The sequence below is a fragment of the Ylistrum balloti genome, unplaced genomic scaffold (genome assembly GCF_031769215.1).
Source record: "Ylistrum balloti isolate Yb309-2 unplaced genomic scaffold, AGI_CSIRO_Ybal_v1 Utg370504, whole genome shotgun sequence".
Classification (NCBI taxonomy): domain Eukaryota; kingdom Metazoa; phylum Mollusca; class Bivalvia; order Pectinida; family Pectinidae; genus Ylistrum; species Ylistrum balloti.
Window position 1 is genome coordinate 53,001 of NW_026782326.1, and position 22,347 is coordinate 75,347.

General features: G+C 35.7%; 1 protein-coding gene and 1 pseudogene across 1 annotated transcript; both read right to left on the minus strand.

Annotated features, from left to right (window-relative positions):
• Positions 1-1,124: 1,124 nt before the first annotated feature.
• Positions 1,125-11,745, minus strand: LOC132555548 (solute carrier family 13 member 2-like). Its single transcript, XM_060219899.1, has 14 exons — positions 11,662-11,745; positions 10,983-11,132; positions 10,211-10,326; positions 9,701-9,837; positions 8,810-8,912; positions 7,934-8,083; positions 6,367-6,501; positions 5,638-5,721; positions 5,079-5,192; positions 4,594-4,697; positions 4,117-4,241; positions 3,488-3,649; positions 3,107-3,244; positions 1,125-1,184 (listed from the first exon to the last, which is right to left on the minus strand). The coding sequence occupies exons 2-14, from the start codon at positions 11,109-11,111 to the stop codon at positions 1,125-1,127; spliced, it is 1,557 nt and encodes a 518-aa protein (XP_060075882.1). The 5' UTR covers positions 11,112-11,132; positions 11,662-11,745.
• A 3,372-nt stretch (positions 11,746-15,117) lies between these two features.
• Positions 15,118-17,766, minus strand: LOC132555549 (uncharacterized; annotated as a pseudogene).
• Positions 17,767-22,347: the final 4,581 nt, after the last annotated feature.

A 22,347-nucleotide genomic window follows, 5' to 3' on the forward strand; every position in this document is an offset into this window, starting at 1 on the left:
TGAGTGTATTTACACTGTGGTATACATCAGTACATGTTAACACCACTGTTACAGCTTTGACTCATTCTGAGTGTATTTACACTGTGGTATACATCAGTACATGTTAACACCACTGTTACAGCTTTGACTCATTCTGAGTGTATTTACACTGTGGTATACATCAGTACATGTTAACACCACTGTTACAGCTTTGACTCATTCTGAGTGTATTTACACTGTGGTATACATCAGTACATGTTAACACCACTGTTACAGCTTTGACTCATTCTGAGTGTATTTACACTGTGGTATACATCAGTACATGTTAACACTACTGTTACAGCTTTGACTCATTCTGAGTGTATTTACACTGGTATACATCAGTACTTGGTATTTCCACTGTTACAACTTTGACTCATTCTGAGTGTATTTACACTGTGGTATACATCAGTACATGTTAACACCACTGTTACAGCTTTGACTCATTCTGAGTGTATTTACACTGTGGTATACATCAGTACATGTTAACACCACTGTTACAGCTTTGACTCTCATTCTGAGTGTATTAACACTGTGGTATACATCAGTACATGTTAACACCACTGTTGCAGCTTTGACTCATTCTGAGTGTATTTACACTGTGGTATACATCAGTACATGTTAACACTACCGTTACAGCTTTGACTCATTCTGAGTGTATTTACACTGGTATACATCAGTACTTGGTATTTCCACTGTTACAACTTTGACTCATTCTGAGTGAGTGTATTTACACTGTGGTATACATCAGTACATGTTAACACCACTGTTACAGCTCTGACTCATTCTGAGTGTATTTACACTGTGGTATACATCAGTACATGTTAACACCACTGTTACAACTTTGACTCATTCTGTATTTACACTGTGTGTCAGTATTTAACACCACTGTTGCACTTTGTACTCATTCTGAGTGTATTTACACTGTGGCCAAGGCTATGGTAGATGTGAAGATTGGCGACCCTGTGATGATATTTTCTGAGAGGTCACACGAGGATGCATTTACTTTTGTTACAGCTTTGACTCATTCTGAGTGTATTCACACTGTGGTATACATCAGTACATGTTAACACCACTGTTACAGCTTTGACTCATTCTGAGTGTATTTACACTGTGGTATACATCAGTACCACTGCTATCAGGTTCATCATCATTCCAGCCAATGCCTAAAAAATAAATAACATGTACATCAGTATGTTTTCTGCCGAGTAACCCATCACCCTCCACTACCATGCATGCATCATTTAAGTATATTTCTGCACCATTCTCAACTAATTTGTGCATTTTCCTACCATTGACATTGCTGCCCTCAAATTCCCGCGGTGTTAAACCTTATGGCAAAGATCATCCGCCTTTGCTATCACTATCCTCCAGTACCTGCGATATTACTCCCTATTGCTATAGTTTTGCAGCCATTGTAATTTCTACCCTCCAGTCTTCACGATGTTACCCCTTGTTTCCAAGGAACCGCAGTCTCTCAAGTCCTCAGGTTGGTCTTATTGCTATCTCCTGTTTCCCTAAGTACGTTTAAAGCTGTCCTCATCCGTCCTTTACAGGCTATTTGACTGGCTTTTTTGTCATAACCTTATCTTTTTTCTCACACGCCCTTGACAATGTATTCTACAATCTCTCTTATCATCACTGTATATTTGCTAAAGCTATTTCTTCCCGTCCTTTCCTATGTATTCCACTAGCCCTCTCGTCTATACTGTATGTTTGTGATTTCTAAAGCTATTCCCTATCGTCCTTTCCTATGTATTCCACCAGCCCTCTCGTCTATACTGTATGTTTGTGATTTCTAAAGCTATTCCCTATCGTCCTTTCCTATGTATTCCACTAGCCCTCTCGTCTATACTGTATGTTTGTGATTCTAAAGCTATTCCCTATCGTCCTTTTCTATGTATTCCACTAGCCCTCTCGTCTATACTGTATGTTTGTGATTTCTAAAGCTATTCCCTATCGTCCTTTCCTATGTATTCCACCAGCCCTCTCGTCTATACTGTATGTTTGTGATTTCTAAAGCTATTCCCTATCGTCCTTTCCTATGTATTCCACTAGCCCTCTCGTCTATACTGTATGTTTGTTATTCTAAAGCTATTCCCTATCGTCCTTTCCTATGTATTCCACTAGCCCTCTCGTCTATACTGTATGTTTGTTATTCTAAAGCTATTCCCTATCGTCCTTTCCTATGTATTCCACTAGCCCTCTCGTCTATACTGTATGTTTTTAATTCTAAAGCTATTCCTTCCCGTTATATTACTATGTATTCCACTAGCCCTCTCGTCTATACTGTATGTTTGTGATTCTAAAGCTATTCCTTCCCGTGATATTACCATGTATTCCACTGGCCCTCTCGTCTATACTGTATGTTTGTGATTCTAAAGCTATTCCTTCCCGTTATATTACTATGTATTCCACTGGCCCTCTCGTCTATACTGTATGTTTTTAATTCTAAAGCTATTCCTTCCCGTTATATTACTATGTATTCCACTAGCCCTCTCGTCTATACTAAAGCTATTCCTTCCCGTGATATTACCATGTATTCCACTGGCCCTCTCGTCTATACTGTATGTTTTTAATTCTAAAGCTATTCCTTCCCGTTATATTACTATGTATTCCACTGGCCCTCTCGTCTATACTGTATGTTTTTAATTCTAAAGCTATTCCTTCCCGTTATATTACTATGTATTCCACTAGCCCTCTCGTCTATACTGTATGTTTTTAATTCTAAAGCTATTCCTTCCCGTTATATTACTATGTATTCCACTGGCCCTCTCGTCTATACTGTATGTTTTTAATTCTAAAGCTATTCCTTCCCGTTATATTACTATGTATTCCACTAGCCCTCTCGTCTATACTGTAAGTTTGTGATTCTAAAGCTATTCCTTCCCGTTATATTACTATGTATTCCACTGGCCCTCTCGTCTATACTGTATATATGTATAAAACTAAACCTTCCCCTTTTTTACCATGTATTTCACTAGACCTCTTATCAACACCGTATGTTAGACCTTCTAAGGTTATTCCCTCCCGTTCTTTACAATATATTCCAATGGTCCTCTCGTCAGCATCCTTGTACTTCCATTACCATATCTGGTATCCTGAGATAGCCGGTGGAAAAGACAATAGCGTTAGGAGGTGTAGCCACGGGCAACATGAATGCGAACGAACAGGAAATGGCAGCTGATATCATAAGGTAGAGAGGGTGTTCTCCGATGTTGACGGCCTGCAAGAATATTCACTAGATCAATCCCTTAGCAAAGGAATAGATCATGCATTATGATATCGAATTCTGTATGTAGTAAAAATATACATAAAAAGTAATATACCTATGTAATTCAAAAATGTGTTTAATGACATTTAGCATATCGCTTGTGATCACATATATGTCAATCTATGCACACGTCACGGAACTGTATTCAATTACAATTGGAATTTTTCACAGTTTTTTACAGCTATTGTAACCTACCAGTTCCGCCATTATAGGCATGAGAAGTGTTGCCGTAGCCGTGTTGCTGGTTATCTCCGTAGCTCCAGCCACGATAAGGCAGAGGATTAAGTTCATGACCCATGGTTCAAGGTCACTGAACACGCGCAATTGACATCCGACCCAGCTAGACAGCCCAGATGCCTGTTCATGAAAGTTATAACAAACAGGCAAGTGAGACTATTTCCTTTGTCTAAGCAGAATAACTTTTTACAACTTGCCTTCTAAACGACGTTTGACCTTTGACATAACTGTTCCAGTTTGTTATAAGAGTTCCAATGTTCTAAACAGACGATGCATTTACATCATTTAGCATTATCCATCAATGGCATTAAAGTGTAACCCAATTATTGATTTTGTTTTGTTTTGTTTTTTGTTTTTTTTGTTTTTTTGTTTTGTTTTTTGTTTTGTTTGTTTGAAGACGCGACTCAAATAAGAGTCTTATGTACAAGTCCATGGATGTTTTAACGTATAAAACCACACGAAATTGTTATTAGTTGTTTGGATACACGAAACATGGTAATATATTATAGTATCAAACATTTTGTCATCATTTTAAACAAAAGTATACTGTACACGTTGATGCAGAGTTGCGACCATCGTGCACCTACCGAGCTTCCATCGGCAAGAGCGAAACCTCCACCCAAGAGAAGGATCACTCCCCACGGTATTTTTCGTGCGGTCGTTTGCCAGTCCAGGATAGGTTTGTACTCATGTTGGTCGTAATCGCCATTTGCTATTGAAGAATATAAACACCACATAATGACAAAATCATCAACAGATGTTTAATATTATTGGAACACGCACCGCCGGAACGATATATGCACAGTTATATTTACGAAGTGTCACAGAACAAAACTGAAAAAAAAAAAAAAAGATTTCATAAATTAAAAGGATTCTAAAGAAAAGCACTAACGACCTAGCCATATATTTCTAAATAACAAATTATTTTTCTCACATACTGTTAATGAAGCAGAATAGGCTTGATCAACCAGAAGGACTGATAGTATGCTCTTACAACTAGGATATCCACGTGAAATTTTATTGAATTCATCATTCGCCAGGTCAGGTATGCGACTTAAGCTTACCGTTATTTTGTCGACAACATAGCACTCTAGGAAAGGTGGAGGGCAAGAGAAAGAGGAGGACAGCAATACCAATGGCGGCGCTAGAATCACGGACGAACGCTCCACTGGAAATTAAGACACACACCCCATTGATTAAATTTATGAACGGCTATTGCTGTTATTCACTCGACTTCAATTTATAATTTCCGCGGTTATTCTGTTCTAAAAATCGCACCAATCAACTCTACGATACAAAAGTTCCTGAAAAAAAACACTAGACACATTGTTGCTTGAAATCTTACCCTTTTCGATCAGAAAAACGCTGCAGACCTACGATAAGAACAATGAAATAAAGTGAAGGTGTGGACCCAATATTTAACTGAATTTCATATGCCCATACTTCTGATATGCCTTATTTCATAGAAATAGTCATTGTTCATCGTCGGATTTATTAATACTTTAAGTCCAAGTCGTGTAGAGGAAAATAAAAATACAGACGTACTTACGAGACAGGATCCTCTGGAAACAAAAACCTCCAGCCCCCAACATTCGGAATATCCCGGAATAACCACAGTAAAACCAGTATGGTGAAGAGGATGATCACAACTATCTCCTGGAATCTGACCAATGTCACACTATATATACTTATACTATCCTTTTGTTTACCCTGCGAACATTATAATATATATGATATATGTATAAGGTACTTTATTTATTAAGATGTTGGTGGAGTGGTCCCGCCCTATTATTAAGATCACTTTGGATCTCCCTCTGTCACCTCCTAAGTTTCAAAAGTAAGGTCCTTAGTAATAGTAACGAGTCCCAGAGGGACAAAGCAGCTATATGTTGTATCTTTTTCACTATTCAGTGTGCTACTGAATGTAGTTCTCTTTTGATCTTCAGCAGTGTTTCAGTAATTCCGTTGTTAGAGCAGAGAAATGAAGGTTTTGATTATATGGATATCAATGGTTACAAATTTAAAATCAATGTAAATTGAATCGTTGGAGAAATGTCTATTTTTATGGATATTATGGAAAATGTAAAACCAAAAATAAAATTTGTTACCTGAAAGCTCCCAGTTTGTTGTACTCACTTCTGATCGCCATTTTAACACGTGTCTTCTTGATATCACTGACGTTTTTAAGACACCTGCCCAACGAACAATTATTTACGAAATTGTTTGTTACACCGAGTCAATGATACTGTTTGTCACAATCTAACACCGAGTCAATGATAATGTTTGTCTTAATCTACCACCGAGTCAATGATACTGTTTGTCACAATCTACAACCGAGTCAATCACCGAGTCAATGATACTGTTTGTCACAGTCTACCACCGAGTCAATCACCGAGTCAGTGATAACGTTTGTCACAATCTAATACCGAGTCAATGATACTGTTTGTCACAATCTAACACCGAGTCAATGATACTGTTTGTCACAATCTAACACCGAGTCAATGATAATGTTTGTCTTAATCTACCACCGAGTCAATGATACTGTTTGTCACAATCTAACACCGAGTCATTCACCGAGTCAGTGATGTTTTTTGTTACAATCTACCACCGAGTCAATGATACTGTTTGTCACAATCTAACACCGAGTCAATGATATAAAAAGAAAATGCTCAGCCATAGACACAAGTAATAAGTAACGAGGTTGCTGAATAAGTATATGTGACTTTGTGTGACTCTAAGGTTGATTACCATGATAACTTCAGGAATACTTTATACATTGTGAAATAGTCGTTTACTTTATAAATAATGATTTAGCGATGATGTTCATGACGTCTTACCTGCCTCGTAAGCAGTATATCTGAAGCCATATCCAAGCCAAGAATAATACTAGAACAGAGAGTGGCACGCCGAATCCCATCCAGTTTGCAAAAGTAATTCCAGAGTCAGCTCCCTCAATTCGAGAACGATATAAACTAAAAGACAAAAAACAAGAAGAAAACACAATATTTCAGAAACGAAATGCATTTTCGGCATGGCAAGTGTTATCAAAATAGCAGGGACGGAACAATCAGTACACCAGAAGACCTAATATGTTTTTATCTAAAAACAAGTATAGGCACGATGGTTCATGTACTTGGTATATATACTTCAAAACACATGGAATAACGTTATCACCTGTTTTACTTATTTTTCATTGTCAAAGCTATTCGTCCTCCCGGAGTTGTGTTTCTATGTTTCAGGGAATGTATAATACTCATACATATTAGCTTTCTTCTATAGAAAGTTTATGATTACCTAACGAAGCAATTGAAATTAAACAGTAAAACCATATATCACTTTTATTTCAGCCACGCAAAACTGAGACACAAAAATGAAAGGTGAAAAGTAAATGTTTGAATACTTGTACGTTTTAAACTTTTATTCAAATATAAAGATATAATTGAGACATGCAATCTCCAGAACAATATGCTCCCTGTCATTTACCCTTCGTCTTTGCTGCGGCAATACACTTGTCTAATGGATAACAAATACTCTTCGAGGCCCATACCATAACTTTGACAGCCTCTCATTGGATGTACCTGTTAGCTTGTCCTTGGAGAATGAGATTGGGTGCTGTCCCTGTAAGGGTTAATACCCATACTGTTACTTTGACAGCCTATCATTGGACGTACCTGTTAGCTTGTCCTTGGAGAATGAGATTGGGTGCAGTCCCTGTAAGGGTTAATACCCATACTGTAACTTTGTCAGTCTATCATTGGACGTACCTGTTAGCTTGTCCTTGGAGAATGAGATTGGGTGCAGTCCCTGTAAGGGTTAATACCCATACTGTAACTTTGTCAGTCTATCATTGGACGTACCTGTTGGCTTGTCCTTGGAGAATGAGATTGGGTGCTGTCCCTGTAAGGGTTAATACCCATACTGTAACTTTGTCACTATCATTGACCTGTTGGCTTGTCCTGGAGAATAATTGGTGCTGTCCCTGTAAGGGTTAATACCCATACTGTTACTTTGACAGCCTATAATTGGACGTACCTGTTAGCTTGTCCTTGGAGAATGAGATTGGGTGCAGTCCCTGTAAGGGTTAATACCCATACTGTTACTTTGACAGCCTATAATTGGACGTACCTGTTAGCTTGTCCTTGGAGAATGAGATTGGGTGCAGTCCCTGTAAGGGTTAATACCCATACTGTTACTTTGACAGCCTATAATTGGACGTACCTGATAGCTTGTCCTTGGAGAATGAGATTGGGTGCTGTCCTTGTAAGGGTTAATACCCATACTGTTACTTTGACAGCCTATAATTGGACGTACCTGTTAGCTTGTCCTTGGAGAATGAGATTGGGTGCAGTCCCTGTAAGGGTTAATACCCATACTGTAACTTTGACAGCCTATAATTGGACGTACCTGTTAGCTTGTCCTTGGAGAATGAGATTGGGTGCAGTCCCTGTAAGGGTTGATACTCCTCCTACATTTGCACTGTAAGCCACACCGAGTGCAAATCCCTTTCCTATTCTCATTAACTCTTCGTCGCCCATTGTACGTCCATCGTGATGACTATATATTTGAATTGAAATATTGAATACCATTGTGACTATATTAATCTAAACTATCAATGTGTGTAAGGCATTAATGTTCCCTCTCCGCTTCCTTTCATATCAACATAATTCTCCCAGACGGTCTCAGCAGTTGTTAACCTTTACCGATGAACACTTTGATACAGTTGCAGAACTGTTAATGATACTATGGGGTAAAAAGTAACCGAAATTGTTTTATATTCTCAAGAAATGATATTGATTCGGAACAGGTGTGACAGATGAATATTACTAACATTGTACCTAACTAATGAAAAACGGCGTATGCATGAAAAAATGTTCCTTTATTATCTTATGTATTTCTACACGCACGTACATTTATAATGAACCGATAACATCAGTATTTATCATATGACAAATGTGTTTGAATCAAGTTTTCACCTCCTTTCGTCATCCCCGTATTAAAACATTTATACATTTGCTATTATAATAACGGAAAGTTCACAATGCTTAGCTGCACTATGCCTATCTTAAACTGGAAATAAATTACTTACTTTGATTTCATTCAGATTTTGATTGTTTTGGTTTAAAATGTCACAAATCTTCCTTCTCTGAATGAAATTGCAAATCCATGACTTCCAATTCAAACGACAGAAAATCAGCAAATGCAATGAATTAAGAGATATTCAAAGTCGTACAAGTGAATCTCACCTTTCTACACAAATGTGAAATTTTACTATTGGCATACCTTTCATCTGTCGCTAGCTCCACCTCCTCCCCTGTTGACTTGTCCTCAACATGGTCTTCATATGATACATCATGTTGTTCAAAGCTGTAGTTCTCCTGGCCTTCTGGTGAGACCAATCAACATTTAATGTTCTCACGTCATGTATAATACGTCATAAATATTGTACAGAAGTCAAACAGGTAACTCGCCATAAAAAATTAACATTGCAGAGAGCATGGTCACATACTGAATGAAATTGCACCACACTTAACAGCTATAACATCATCAGTTTATATTTTACTAAAATCTTGGCAATAAGGATACGTTCTATATATATATAACTGGTATGTTGGTATCGTTTATTCTAGATTGTGGCTAATCTACCACACGGTCCTGAAGTTAGTAAAATATTACATTGGTTAGTAAAACATGATATCACAATCAGATACTAAAATACATAAATATCATAATAGTGAAAGACATTTTAACATATCACAGTCAGTTTTAATTAAGATAATCACAGGAAGCACAATTAATATTTGTGCTAATTTGATTTGTCAATTAAACGGTTTTAAGCCATAGATACATATATGCTAGCATAGAAAATAGTAGATAAATTAAAAAAGGAAAATTTGCATTAAATTTTACAAAGTATAACAAATTACAATCCCAATTGAGATCTTTTCGGTCAACAACATTATTGTCACTGTGTATGTCCCAGACAGTTTGTCTCATGTTTATCGAACATGTATGGTTTTGTGATAAAGGAAAATAATCTTTGTCTCAGACTTAGTTAGTTAGATATGTGTAGGTTTTATGTTATGCAAGTCGATGTTGTCTTAATCTTTCCTAGATCTGACCAATAAATCTAACTGATGTCTGTACTAATAAAGAATCGGTTCGTAAACATACCTTTTGAATATGGAGTCTCTATATCTTTCAATTGGTCAACTACTGCAATAATGATAGGTACCATCATAGAAGTAGCCGCCGTGTTACTGATCCACATAGATAGGAACCACGTGGGTAGCATCAGGCCAAGCAGAAGCCTACGATCAGTGGCAAAGGATGAATCAATAAAATATTCAAGAATGCAATTCTTATTTCTAACACAAGTCTTCTGTATGAACTGTTATTAAAGCAAATAACAAATTTATTTATTTTACTCGCTATCAAAAGTAAATGATATATTAAATATTAAGCAACGCAGTTATTTGTTTTCCCTTAAAAATGTCGTTACTCAAGACTGATAAATGTATACGTGTCCATGTTTCTACCAATACAATCCAACTTATTGTACATAAAATACACCTATCCGTTATAAATAAGATCACTGGAGTAGTAAAACATTAGATGAATATGAAAAGAAACATTTTAAGGTGACATGGTTTAACATTTTATTGTTCCTCCTAAGACACGAACATGTTCGGCTGAGAGCCTAAGACCAATATAATCCCCAGTGCTATCCTCTTGTGTAGATTAACTTCCTCCACAGCCACTGCCAACACCAAACCGCCGATGAATAGCATAGTCGTGTCCTTCAGTATTAAAACAAAATATATTAAAACAAAATGAGTTTTACATTTCGGTGTATCGTGTCTTTACCAAATACTAACCGCTTAAGTCAAATGTTCCTTTCCTATTATCTACATATAATGTACATATGATGCATCCGAAAACCTCAAGATTGGACGGTTTGACCAGATAAAATGAAAAATTATTGAAGCGTGTTTGGTGTGCATGGATTTCAGGAACACCATAAGGTTTAAAATTTACATACAGGTACACTCATACATACAGGTACATTCATACATACAGGTACACTCATTCATACAGGTACATTCATACATACAGGTACACTCATACATACAGGTACACTCATACATATGGGTCCACTCATACTTACATGTACACTCATACATACATGTACACTCATACATACAGGTACACTCATACATACAGGTACACTCATACATACGGGTCCACTCATACATACAGGTACATTCATACATACATGTTCACTCATACATACAGGTACACTCATACATACAGGTACACTCATACATACATGTACACTCATACATACAGGTACATTCATACAAACAGGTACACTCATACATACAGGCACACTGAGTTACTAATTGTTTTAACACGGTGTCGTCATGCTATTTGGTGCTTCATAAAATAAACTAACATTCACATATTTGGTGCAAACTTCTGCGGCAGGAACCACACCCAGAATAGGAAACATAACGACAGGTAGCAATGACGTCACAGGTATGGGGATAGCCTCCGTGATCCATAGCAAAGCCATAAAAACCATGACGTACGCACATCGCGACTCCTAGAACATAAGTCGCACGTGATAATACGGTGGAACATTAACACATACACATGAATAACGTTTAAAAATCAGACAATGTCATAATTCTAAGCGATCGATGAAGGAAGGGATTCCCATGGATTTCAATCAAATTGGTCGACTGCAGAATCAATTTCCCCAAACACGTTTACGATACATATAGTGTAATAATATGGTATGTAAGTCTAATCAATTACAAAACATGTCACTTCGTTCTTTTATGTGTTTAGTGTATTTAAACTCACATAAAGCTTGTTAGAAATATGTTTCCTCAAAACAAATTAATAAGAAGACAAAATATTAGTCAGTCGTATTATATTGTATATGTAGAAATATTTCCTGCAGTGCTTAAATCCAAACCATAACCATAATGTTTAATTATGTAAATGTGTGGTTCATGGAATAGGTATACTCTAAACACTAAAACGACATTACTTCTGATGATAAACCTTAAATACTAATATAACAGAATTGAAACGTTTCTTGACAATGGCCTATTTAAGAAATTTACCGATGATGCGTTGATAAGAAAGGGTAAAGGTGCCAGGCAAGCAACAAGAACAAGAAAAATCGCCCGCAGTTTCCAAAGATCTCTCAGTGTCCTCGCCACTCCCGCCATCCCTGTCGACCGAGTAGCACGTCCAAATTAAGAGGGTACATAAACAGTGGTCCTTGGTTGAATCATCGCTGTGGAATCTTTAACATAAACATTCTACTCGACAAAGAACCTACACGCACATCAATATAATGAGTATGTCCTCATCGCTGATATCATCGTCGGTGTGGAATCTATTTAAACAGAAACATTCCAACCAGGTAGAGAAGGAAATATATACTCGCTAGTGGGATTGTCGACAAGAATCTGTCAAATATATATACGAATCCTTTAAACGACGTCCTAATTCTAGACCGTCAAGTCACTGATTAATAGATAGTTGGATTTCATGTAAATAGAATAACTAAGCTGAGGCGTTGTTATCTATGACTAGTGTGGTTGTGTATCGGAGTACTTATATGTGTCATCTACATGTATATATCTGTGGATTTGGGTCTGTATATTTATTTCTTTCATCGATTTATGCAGATCAATATATTCTAGATTTCCTCAAATTTTATACATGTATTCACATATGGTGTTGTGTATACCACCTTTCAGTATGTTAAAAACATTTGGGTTAATGGTTAAAATTAAGGAAATACATCAATCCATTTCTTACATGTTTGTACAAAAGTCACACATAATAATAGCAGTGTTCAGTACAAATTTAGAATTAGATACAATAGAGTGAAGGGTTAAATTAATGTCACGGGGAGGTAATTTTTGTGGAGAGTTACAATGAGTAGCTGATCGTCACTTCAGTAAGCACTACTTGTTTCGTGCTTTTTATTTCTGGATTGCAACATCGCTGCATCCCCAACTTATCATGTTTACATATCGCAGTTGATTTGATATTCAAGGGTCTGATCCTATTGTCAGATTTTTGTGCAAGAAGCTGTCAGGTAACCGAGAAACACGTGGTACAGGATTTCAAGAGATGCAGACCTATAAAAATTGTGTGGAAGTGATATCATTGAGACATTCTGTTTCTTCGTGCGACATGAAATTAGATGTGTTTAATGCTCGATAATTTACCCGTTGGCTTCGTTGTAGTGTACCTTGTGCTTCTTTGAGAATGTGACATTACTAACCCGTCGTCGATGAAGCTAAAGATGCTTGCTGTTCCGGAACACTTGGTTTTATTCCCCTGGTACTTTTTCAGTAGTCGCCATGTAAAGCATTCTTTTGTTCATATTTTGCACTAGTTTTATTGCATTTAAGTTTACGTCATGATAAAGTTGACATGTTTATATTTTCTCTTATTGTAACACCCTTTGAAAACTCAGTGACACCTCATTTAGCCGTAGCCATTGATAGAAATGATAATGTGTACATCTAATACTTACTCACGTTGATATAAAAACATTATCTAGGCAATGGTGATAGGACAAAACCGTTGAATCAACTTACTTTTTATTAAGTTTCAAATCATATCTCTCTTCTGCAAAACGTTTGTGAAATCGTTACACTTTTCCATCCTTCTTCCAGTTTAACATCTACAATACACTCAGTTCACTGACTCGTTCACTCCTTGTATTTGCTATATTAAACAATAAAAGCGTGTGTGTCGTTATATAGAAAGATATGAATAGAGGAACCGTTTTGAATGATAAAAATATTAATATTCATCAACAACTAAAAGCTGGTTAATTGCGGTAAGGCCGCGTGGATTTATATCTTCAAAGAAACATCTGGCAATATGTCTGTTTGATGTTGATTTACATTTATCCCTCATCCTAGATTTATTGATGTGTAAATTCCTTTGTTGTTGGAACCTGCTTACATATTTAGATTTATTTCATGTAAGTGAACAATATCGATCATAAATTTCCTGTAAGTCCACATTTCTTATAAATATAGGACAAATCAGTTCTTATAAATATAGGACATATCATTTCTTATAAACATAGGGCAAAGCATTTCTTATAAACATAGGACAAATCATTTCTTATTAATATTGGACAAATCATTTCTTATAAATATAGGACAAATCATTTCTTATTAACATAGGACAAATCATTTCTTATAAATATAGGACAAATAATTTCTTATTAACATAGGACAAATCATTTCTTATAAATATAGGACAAATCATTTCTTATTAATATAGGACAAATCATTTCTTATAAATATAGGACAAATCATTTCTTATTAACATAGGACAAATCATTTCTTATAAATATAGGACAAATAATTTCTTATTAACATAGGACAAATCATTTCTTATAAATATAGGACAAATCATTTCTTATTAATATAGGACAAATCATTTCTTATAAATATATTACATATCATTTCTTATTAACATAGGACAAATCATTTCTTATAAATATAGGACAAATAATTTCTTATTAACATAGGACAAATCATTTCTTATAAATATAGGACAAATCATTTCTTATTATTATAGGACAAATCATTTCTTATTAATAAAGGACAAATCATTTCTTATAAATATAGGACAAATCATTTCTTATTAATAAAGGACAAATCATTTCTTATAAATATAGGACAAATCATTTCTTATTAATATAGGACAAATCATTTCTGATTAATAAAGGACAAATCATTTCTTATAGATATAGGACAAATCATTTCTTATTAACATAGGACAAATCATTTCTTATTAATATAGGACAAATAATTTCTTATTAATAAAGGACATTTACGGAAGGTGTTTCCATTTCACATTTGAAACGAAACTCCAGATTTTTTTTCATTTTAACGAGATTCTGATGAGCTTAGTAAAACATTTGTTATGAATTCAATAAATTGCATATGAAAAGATAACGGGTTAAAGGTCCTTTTATCATGTGGTACATTGATATTGCTAACATCACAGCAAACAGAAAATATGGTTTCCCAAGTCACTCGTTGAGACAGCTTTACACAATATCAATGTTTCATTTGCGACGTCGTAATGTAAGAGCGCCTGACGTCACTATATATCACACTGCACTAATGCAATATGCACAAATATAACACGAGCATATTCATTGCATAACAAGGCAATCACGTGATGAATTTTGTCATTAAATGAAATGCACATGTATAAATGATATGCTTGTAGACGTACAATAGATAATAAAATGTGTATGTTGGTGTACTTTTACTGAATTCAATGTGACATCAAATCTCTATAACAACATTGACATGGCATAGAAAGATAATGAAGATAAAAATTAGCTTTACATTTAACTGAAGTTCGGAACATCGCTCGAATAGAAATGTAATGGTGGGTTAGTTCCTTCTGGTATAGTGTAGTAACCGGTTCCATCATGATTCCAGCACACTGCTTCATCTTGCCATACGTAGATGTATGGAACCCTCCGAGATTGACGTTGGAATATATCTGTCCAGCTGTTGCCGTCAAATCGCCATAACAACATATACTGTTGTGTTTTCACAAGCAAGGCAGTACCATCTGGGGAAATGTCGCCTGCGACCGGATCCTTTTCGTGACTTGTGTTTAAGGCCATGTTACCGCTTGCTGTGATAGGAACTCTGCTGTTTGAATTCCAAGCGCTTTTAGGAATATGGTAGTATCCACCGTTGCCTCCCCTTTGTATTGCAATCATGTAAAGCTCGCCTCGGGAGTCGACCATGAGTGTGTCAGAGCCGAGCTCACTGGAACTAAAGAAACATATGGCTGCATGCTGAGAAAGACAGATAATACAATGTGTCTAATTATATGACACTGCAACTACTAGTTATATCTCTTCTAACAGCAAACTGTATAACGTGCAGGATTATAATTACTACAATAGTTACTGTAACTGGTAAAAAACGATCCCCTTGTTCGATAGGATCTTAACAATAAAATAAAATATTAAGAATTCTTAAGAATCATTTCTCGCTAAGTAATTTTATTGCTTTGCAAACCTCGATAAGACAAAGTAGAGCAAAACAAAGAATCGAATTTTCACCTACAATTTCGAGATAGCAAATCAATTTTTTGAGACAAAAGATGAAAGTTGAAATTTTGTAATTGTGAGTTCAAATTTTGGGAAAGAAATTCGATATTTTGAGATAGTAACTCGAAATTTCGACATCGTTACGTGAAATTTCGAGATCGTACCGATATATTTTTTAAAGATAGTAACTCAAGGCTTTGGGATGTAATTCGAATTTTCAGAAAGCAATTCGAAACTTTCAGACAGTTACTCAGAATTACGCGTTATTATATCGAAATTCTTACTTACTATCTCGATATTTCGAGTTATCTCAAAATATTGAGTAATTATTTCGAACATTCGAGTTCAAGAATTCAAGAACCTAACGTGGCCGAATTACACTGCCATACATTTCAACACACTATGTCATTACATAAATACCTGTACTGAAGGATTTTCTCGTATGTCATGTTATGATTTCCGGTAATCGAATCCGGCTCCGCTATTAGATAAATATTATCCGCTGCTGGGTGTCCTTTGTCCGTGCCAATATCACCTATATATATGCAGGTTTGTCCAGCTCGGAATGGACATGGGCCGACAGCAATGTCTTCCCAGTCCGCGTTCACGGCATTAGTCAGTGTAATACTTCCAACCACTTTAGCTGTAGCAGCGTCTATCGCAAATATGGTAGCACCAGCGTGATGGTGATCGTTATGGATATACAGAATACCCGGATGTTTACGACTGGCTGCACATCCAGACGTCTTCACAACTCTGGTGTCTTGTACTGTGCCAATCAACGTTCCGTTTTGAAATTCCAGATCTGTATTTAAATTAGAAGTATACCTTACATATGTATACATCCCAAATGACCCTCACGCAAGGTGTATTACAGTTAAGCATTGAACTCTTTGCACTTATAAATATCAGTAGTAAAATGTATTACTACATTGCAAGAGGTACGTCAAGTACACATATCTGTTTGTTAAATAGCATGATCAACCTTTCTTCAGAAAAGGTTTCTAACGTCAATATTATGACTTCATAATATCTGTGATAACCTGACATTGGCATTAATTGGGTGATAAATGGCATGTGATTTTATTATCATAGTTACACGAATAAATGATTAACGATAATATACTCATATGGTACTAACAAAATATCATGCGAAGCATTGCTAGGTTTAACGGTTATTGGCAAATGTAAGCAACTCATGCACATTTAAAAGTTCTACAAATGTACATTTCGTTGTCAATCAACAAGAGCGTTACCATTCTGATCACGCTATTCATGTCACAATTTACTTTTCTTCAGACAGTTACAAGTCATCAAACATGTTATACCCCTTATCCAGGAACCTTTCAATGTGAAGTTTGAATCTCCTAGTTTTAGTCAACTTCACTATTTTTGTGAGTTTCATTGTCTACCTTATCCCCACATATCCTTTCACACCTGGTCTTATTACCTCATTAATTAACTTAACTTATATAAATCACACTTGTTGTAAGCATGCGAGGGCTTTAACTTTGGGAGGAAACCTGTATCCTTTCGGGGAATCGAACCGAATGGAATCGAAGAAGAAGAAGAAGTTGGTGATGATGATGATTATGATATATTGGTTTACTTGTATGTGCCGATGTTTTATTAAAATCTTGCGAAATACACAATTCTAAAAACACGCTTCAGTGTAGATAATGATCAGGTTGTTGAAAATGTGCATCTTGTTGACCAACTTGCGCTCGCTTTTAGGCAGTGTCTGTTTCATTAATTGCAAAGTTCCCCAGTAAACATTTCATGTATATGCCCTTGTTAAATTTAAGTCTAAAATCATTGACATGCCGAAATGTTATCGGATTTTAACAAAAATACGTCACAACAGCTGGCACAAGAAAGGGTGGCAAAATGTTTGCTTCTAGGTCACTTTTGGTTTGTTATGGCGACTGTGAGATCTACACCACGTGAAGAGTTTATGTTTATGCGGAATCAGTACAAATAGATGATAAATGAAAACTGATGAGCGACAACATTGTTTAATCTTACCTGCAGATTCATGAAGAAGAAATCCCAAAGTCAAATCTTTGCATAAGACTAAAATTGTTAGAATATGAAGCAACGCCATTTTGGAACTTACTTTCCTGCAGTATCGGTGAAAATGAGGTCGTGTCAATATAGTGGACGTACAAATGTGTTAGATAAGGAGATAAGGCTGGTGAGTAACACCGTTCGACTAATAGTCGTCAAAATTTTCACGTAGACATTAATACTTATAATAAGTGTAAAGTTTTACTTAAACACAATTTGTGAAAGTTCTAATCATACAGCGTCCTTGAATGTATCCGCTTCCATGGTGCCACTGTCTTCGTTATTACCAAATGCCATTCCTCTCATGAATAAAAATGTCTAAAAGGATCGCTTCCCAATTGACAGGAAGAACTTTTCCATCTCTACAAGAACTTCTGTTAGGAAATAGAGACTGCATGGTCAGTGTCTTGATATATCAGCTGTAATTTGGCGAAAGTGAAGAAAGACAAAAGACGCGAGTCATTAGTAGCTTATATATCATCTATCCTTCAACACTTGAAGAAGAAATCCCGAAGTCAACACTTACTGAAAATTCAGACCATCGAAACTTTAACAAATTGTTTGGTCTATTCAACGTTTGTTTATCTGACGTTACGCTGAATTCTGCCTGATGACGCACTTCAAAATAATAACTTCGTGGAAATATATTTTCACAATTCAATGGATATGTTAAAAAAAATAATGTATTTTCGGAAATACATTTGTTACAAACAAAACTGTTTATTTCATCGGCTATTTGTGTTTTGAAGTGAAATATTCAAATAATCAGAAAGCAATTCTATAGGATCAATGCTAAGTTAAATTCTGTATATTGTCACATGACTTCATGGAATGCCATATGGTATTTACATAAATAATGAGGCAGAAGAAGTTAGACCAATCTGACCCTGACGCTTGACCTTACATTTGAATGTCAACCAATTCCCCTACAGATTTCGTCAATGAGAATACAATGTATCGTCATTCTGGTAATGTTAGCTTTCTCTCATTTCACTTCTGGTGGAACGTATGCAATATCCATCACAATTTCGAACTAGTATGTTTGTAAGTACGACACGTTTTATCGCGATTAAGAAAAAAGATACAGTCTCCAAAACTGGACACAAGGCACCATACGAAAATTGTGTGGATTTCGTCGCACGGCTATTCCGTCCTTCTGGGGCTTGTCAGTGGTGCTGTGGGCCTATTTTGAAACCTAGGAGGCGACTGAGAAAATTCCCAAGTTATCGAAAGAAAAGTCAAATTTTAGATCGGAAGGTGCACTAGCCTCATAATTTTCGTTGTTATCATAAATGTGATTATTTCAAAAGAACGACATGTACAAGTGTTTATAATTAGCAGTATACAGCAAACCTCGAGGACTACAAGCTCACGACCATCTGCCTTCTCAATTGACATCGCTAAGTGTAGTGTAGCCATATGATTTTCCATAGCATTTTGTGTCGTATAAGGTATAAAACATGAATAGTTCTTGCCAATGTTTTTACGTTATCATAATGTAGTTGACCCTCTCTGTAATGTTCTCCTATAGTATAGAATAATCTACTTTTACCGCGGCAATAATTTCCACATACACAATAATGTATTCGGTACGCTACTTTATAGGAGTAGATGAACTATACATGCACAATAATATGAAATACGCCACTCTTCATTAAAATTCTGAAAGACATTCGTGAAAGAATTGATGCTTTGTGTGGAACGTCAAATGTTGAGACAGTTTTCACCGCTTGAACAGTAGTGTTAAAGTTTTTAACATCTGTTTGCAGTAGATATTAAGATAGTTCCAACAGCAAACCACATGCATTAAATAACCTCGAATAGCATCGAGAAAGATGTTAGTGTTGAAATTAACTGAAGTAGAGAGATTACGTAGCGTTGAAACGTGATTTTCATAACCATTTTCAATGCATCTAGGGAAGTAAGTCTGTCACCAGTCACATTATCATCAATGAAAGCAATTGAGTGGGTAAACCCCGGGTATAAATCTCTTAATATTGTGTATTTATTCAATAAATATAGACAAAAAAGAATACGTATTTGTTTCTGTCTTAATTGAACCCACTTCAACCATTAAATAAACATACAATCTTATGGCGAAGCAAGAAATCAACTCATGCATCACTCGATAATGTAGATGTCAGATATGACAAGTAATCACTCGATAATGTAGATGTCAGATATGACAAGTAATCACTCGATAATGTAGATGTCAGATATGACAAGTAATCACTCGATAATGTAGATGTCAGATATGACAAGTAAGAAAAACAACTCGTGCATCACTCGATAATGTAGATGTCAGATATGACAAGTAAGAAAAACAACTCATGCATCACTCGATAATGTAGATGTCAGATATGACAAGTAATCACTCGATAATGTAGATGTCAGATATGACAAGTAATCACTCGATAATGTAGATGTCAGATATGACAAGTAAGAAAAACAACTCGTGCATCACTCGATAATGTAGATGTCAGATATGACAAGTAAGAAAAACAACTCATGCATCACTCGATAATGTAGATGTCAGATATGACAAGTAATCACTCGATAATGTAGATGTCAGATATGACAAGTAATCACTCGATAATGTAGATGTCAGATATGACAAGTAATCACTCGATAATGTAGATGTCAGATATGACAAGTAATCACTCGATAATGTAGATGTCAGATATGACAAGTAATCACTCGATAATGTAGATGTCAGATATGACAAGTAAGAAAAACAACTCGTGCATCACTCGATAATGTAGATGTCAGATATGACAAGTAATCACTCGATAATGTAGATGTCAGATATGACAAGTAAGAAAAACAACTCGTGCATCACTCGATAATGTAGATGTCAGATATGACAGGTAAGAAAAATAACTCATGCATCACTCGATAATGTAGATGTCAGATATGACAGGTAAGAAAAACAACTCATGCATCACTCGATAATGTAGATGTCAGATATGACAGGTAAGAAAAACAACTCATGCATCACTCGATAATGTAGATGTCAGATATGACAGGTAAGAAAAACAACTCATGCATCACTCGATAATGTAGATGTCAGATATGACAGGTAAGAAAAATAACTCATGCATCACTCGATAATGTAGATGTCAGATATGACAGGTAAGAAAAACAACTCATGCATCACTCGATAATGTAGATGTCAGATATGACAAGTAAGAAAAGTAACTCATGCGTCACTCGATAATGTAGATGTCAGATATGACAAGTAAGAAATCAACTCATGCATCACTCGATAATGTAGATGTCAGATATGACAAGTAAGAAAAACAACTCGTGCATCACTCGATAATGTAGATGTTAGATATGACAGGTAAGAAAAACAACTCATGCATCACACGATAATGTAGATGTCAGATATGACAGGTAAGAAAAACAACTCATGCATCACTCGATAATGTAGATCGTCAGATATGACAAGTAAGAAAAACAAATGCATCACTCGATAATGTAGATGTCAGATATATGATAATGTAGATGTCAGATATGACAAGTAATCACTCGATAATGTAGATGTCAGATATGACAAGTAATCATGATAATGTAGATGTCAGATATGACAAGTAAGAAAAACAACTCGTGCATCACTCGATAATGTAGATGTCAGATATAGGTGAAAAACAACTCATGCATCACTCTATAATGTAGATGAATCACTCGATAATGTAGATGTCAGATATGACAGGTAAGAAAAACAACTCATGCATCACTCGATAATGTAGATGTCAGATATGACAGGTAAGAAAAACAACTCATGCATCACTCGATAATGTAGATGTCAGATATGACAGGTAAGAAAAACAACTCATGCATCACTCGATAATGTAGATGTCAGATATGACAGGTAAGAAAAACAACTCATGCATCACTCGATAATGTAGATGTCAGATATGACAGGTAAGAAAAACAACTCATGCATCACTCGATAATGTAGATGTCAGATATGACAGGTAAGAAAAACAACTCATGCATCACTCGATAATGTAGATGTCAGATATGACCAGTAAGAAAAATAACTCATGCATCACTCGATAATGTAGATGTCAGATATGACCAGTAAGAAAAACAACTCATGCATCACTCGATAATGTAGATGTCTGATATGACAAGTAAGAAAAACAACTCATGCATCACTCGATAATGTAGATGTCAGATATGACAAGTAAGAAAAACAACCCATGCATCACTCGATAATGTAGATGTCAGATATGACAAGTAATCACTCGATAATGTAGATGTCAGATATGATAAGTAAGAAAAACAACTCGTGCATCACTCGATAATGTAGATGTTAGATATGACAGGTAAGAAAAACAACTCATGCATCACTCGATAATGTAGATGTCAGATATGACAAGTAAGAAAAACAACTCATGCATCACTCGATAATGTAGATGTCAGATATGACAAGTAAGAAAAACAACTCATGCATCACTCGATAATGTAGATGTCAGATATGACAGGTAAGAAAAACAACTCATGCATCACTCGATAATGTAGATGTCAGATATGACAAGTAAGAAAAGCTTATCAATATATATATATATATATATACTCAAAGGATAAAGAAAGGCAGGGGAAACTTTGA

What these genes read in the sequence shown, in the direction of transcription:
- LOC132555548 (XM_060219899.1), bottom strand. Translation starts at nt 11,111, where the DNA reads ATGGTTTTTATGGCTTTGCTATGGATCACGGAGGCTATCCCCATACCT. An exon ending in TTTGCACCAAATATGTGAAT is followed by an intron (nt 10,327 to 10,982) that starts GTTAGTTTATTT and finishes TTAATACTGAAG; the next exon opens with GACACGACTATGCTATTCAT. An exon ending in ATATACTGCTTACGAGGCAG is followed by an intron (nt 5,722 to 6,366) that starts GTAAGACGTCAT and finishes TTCGTTGGGCAG; the next exon opens with GTGTCTTAAAAACGTCAGTG.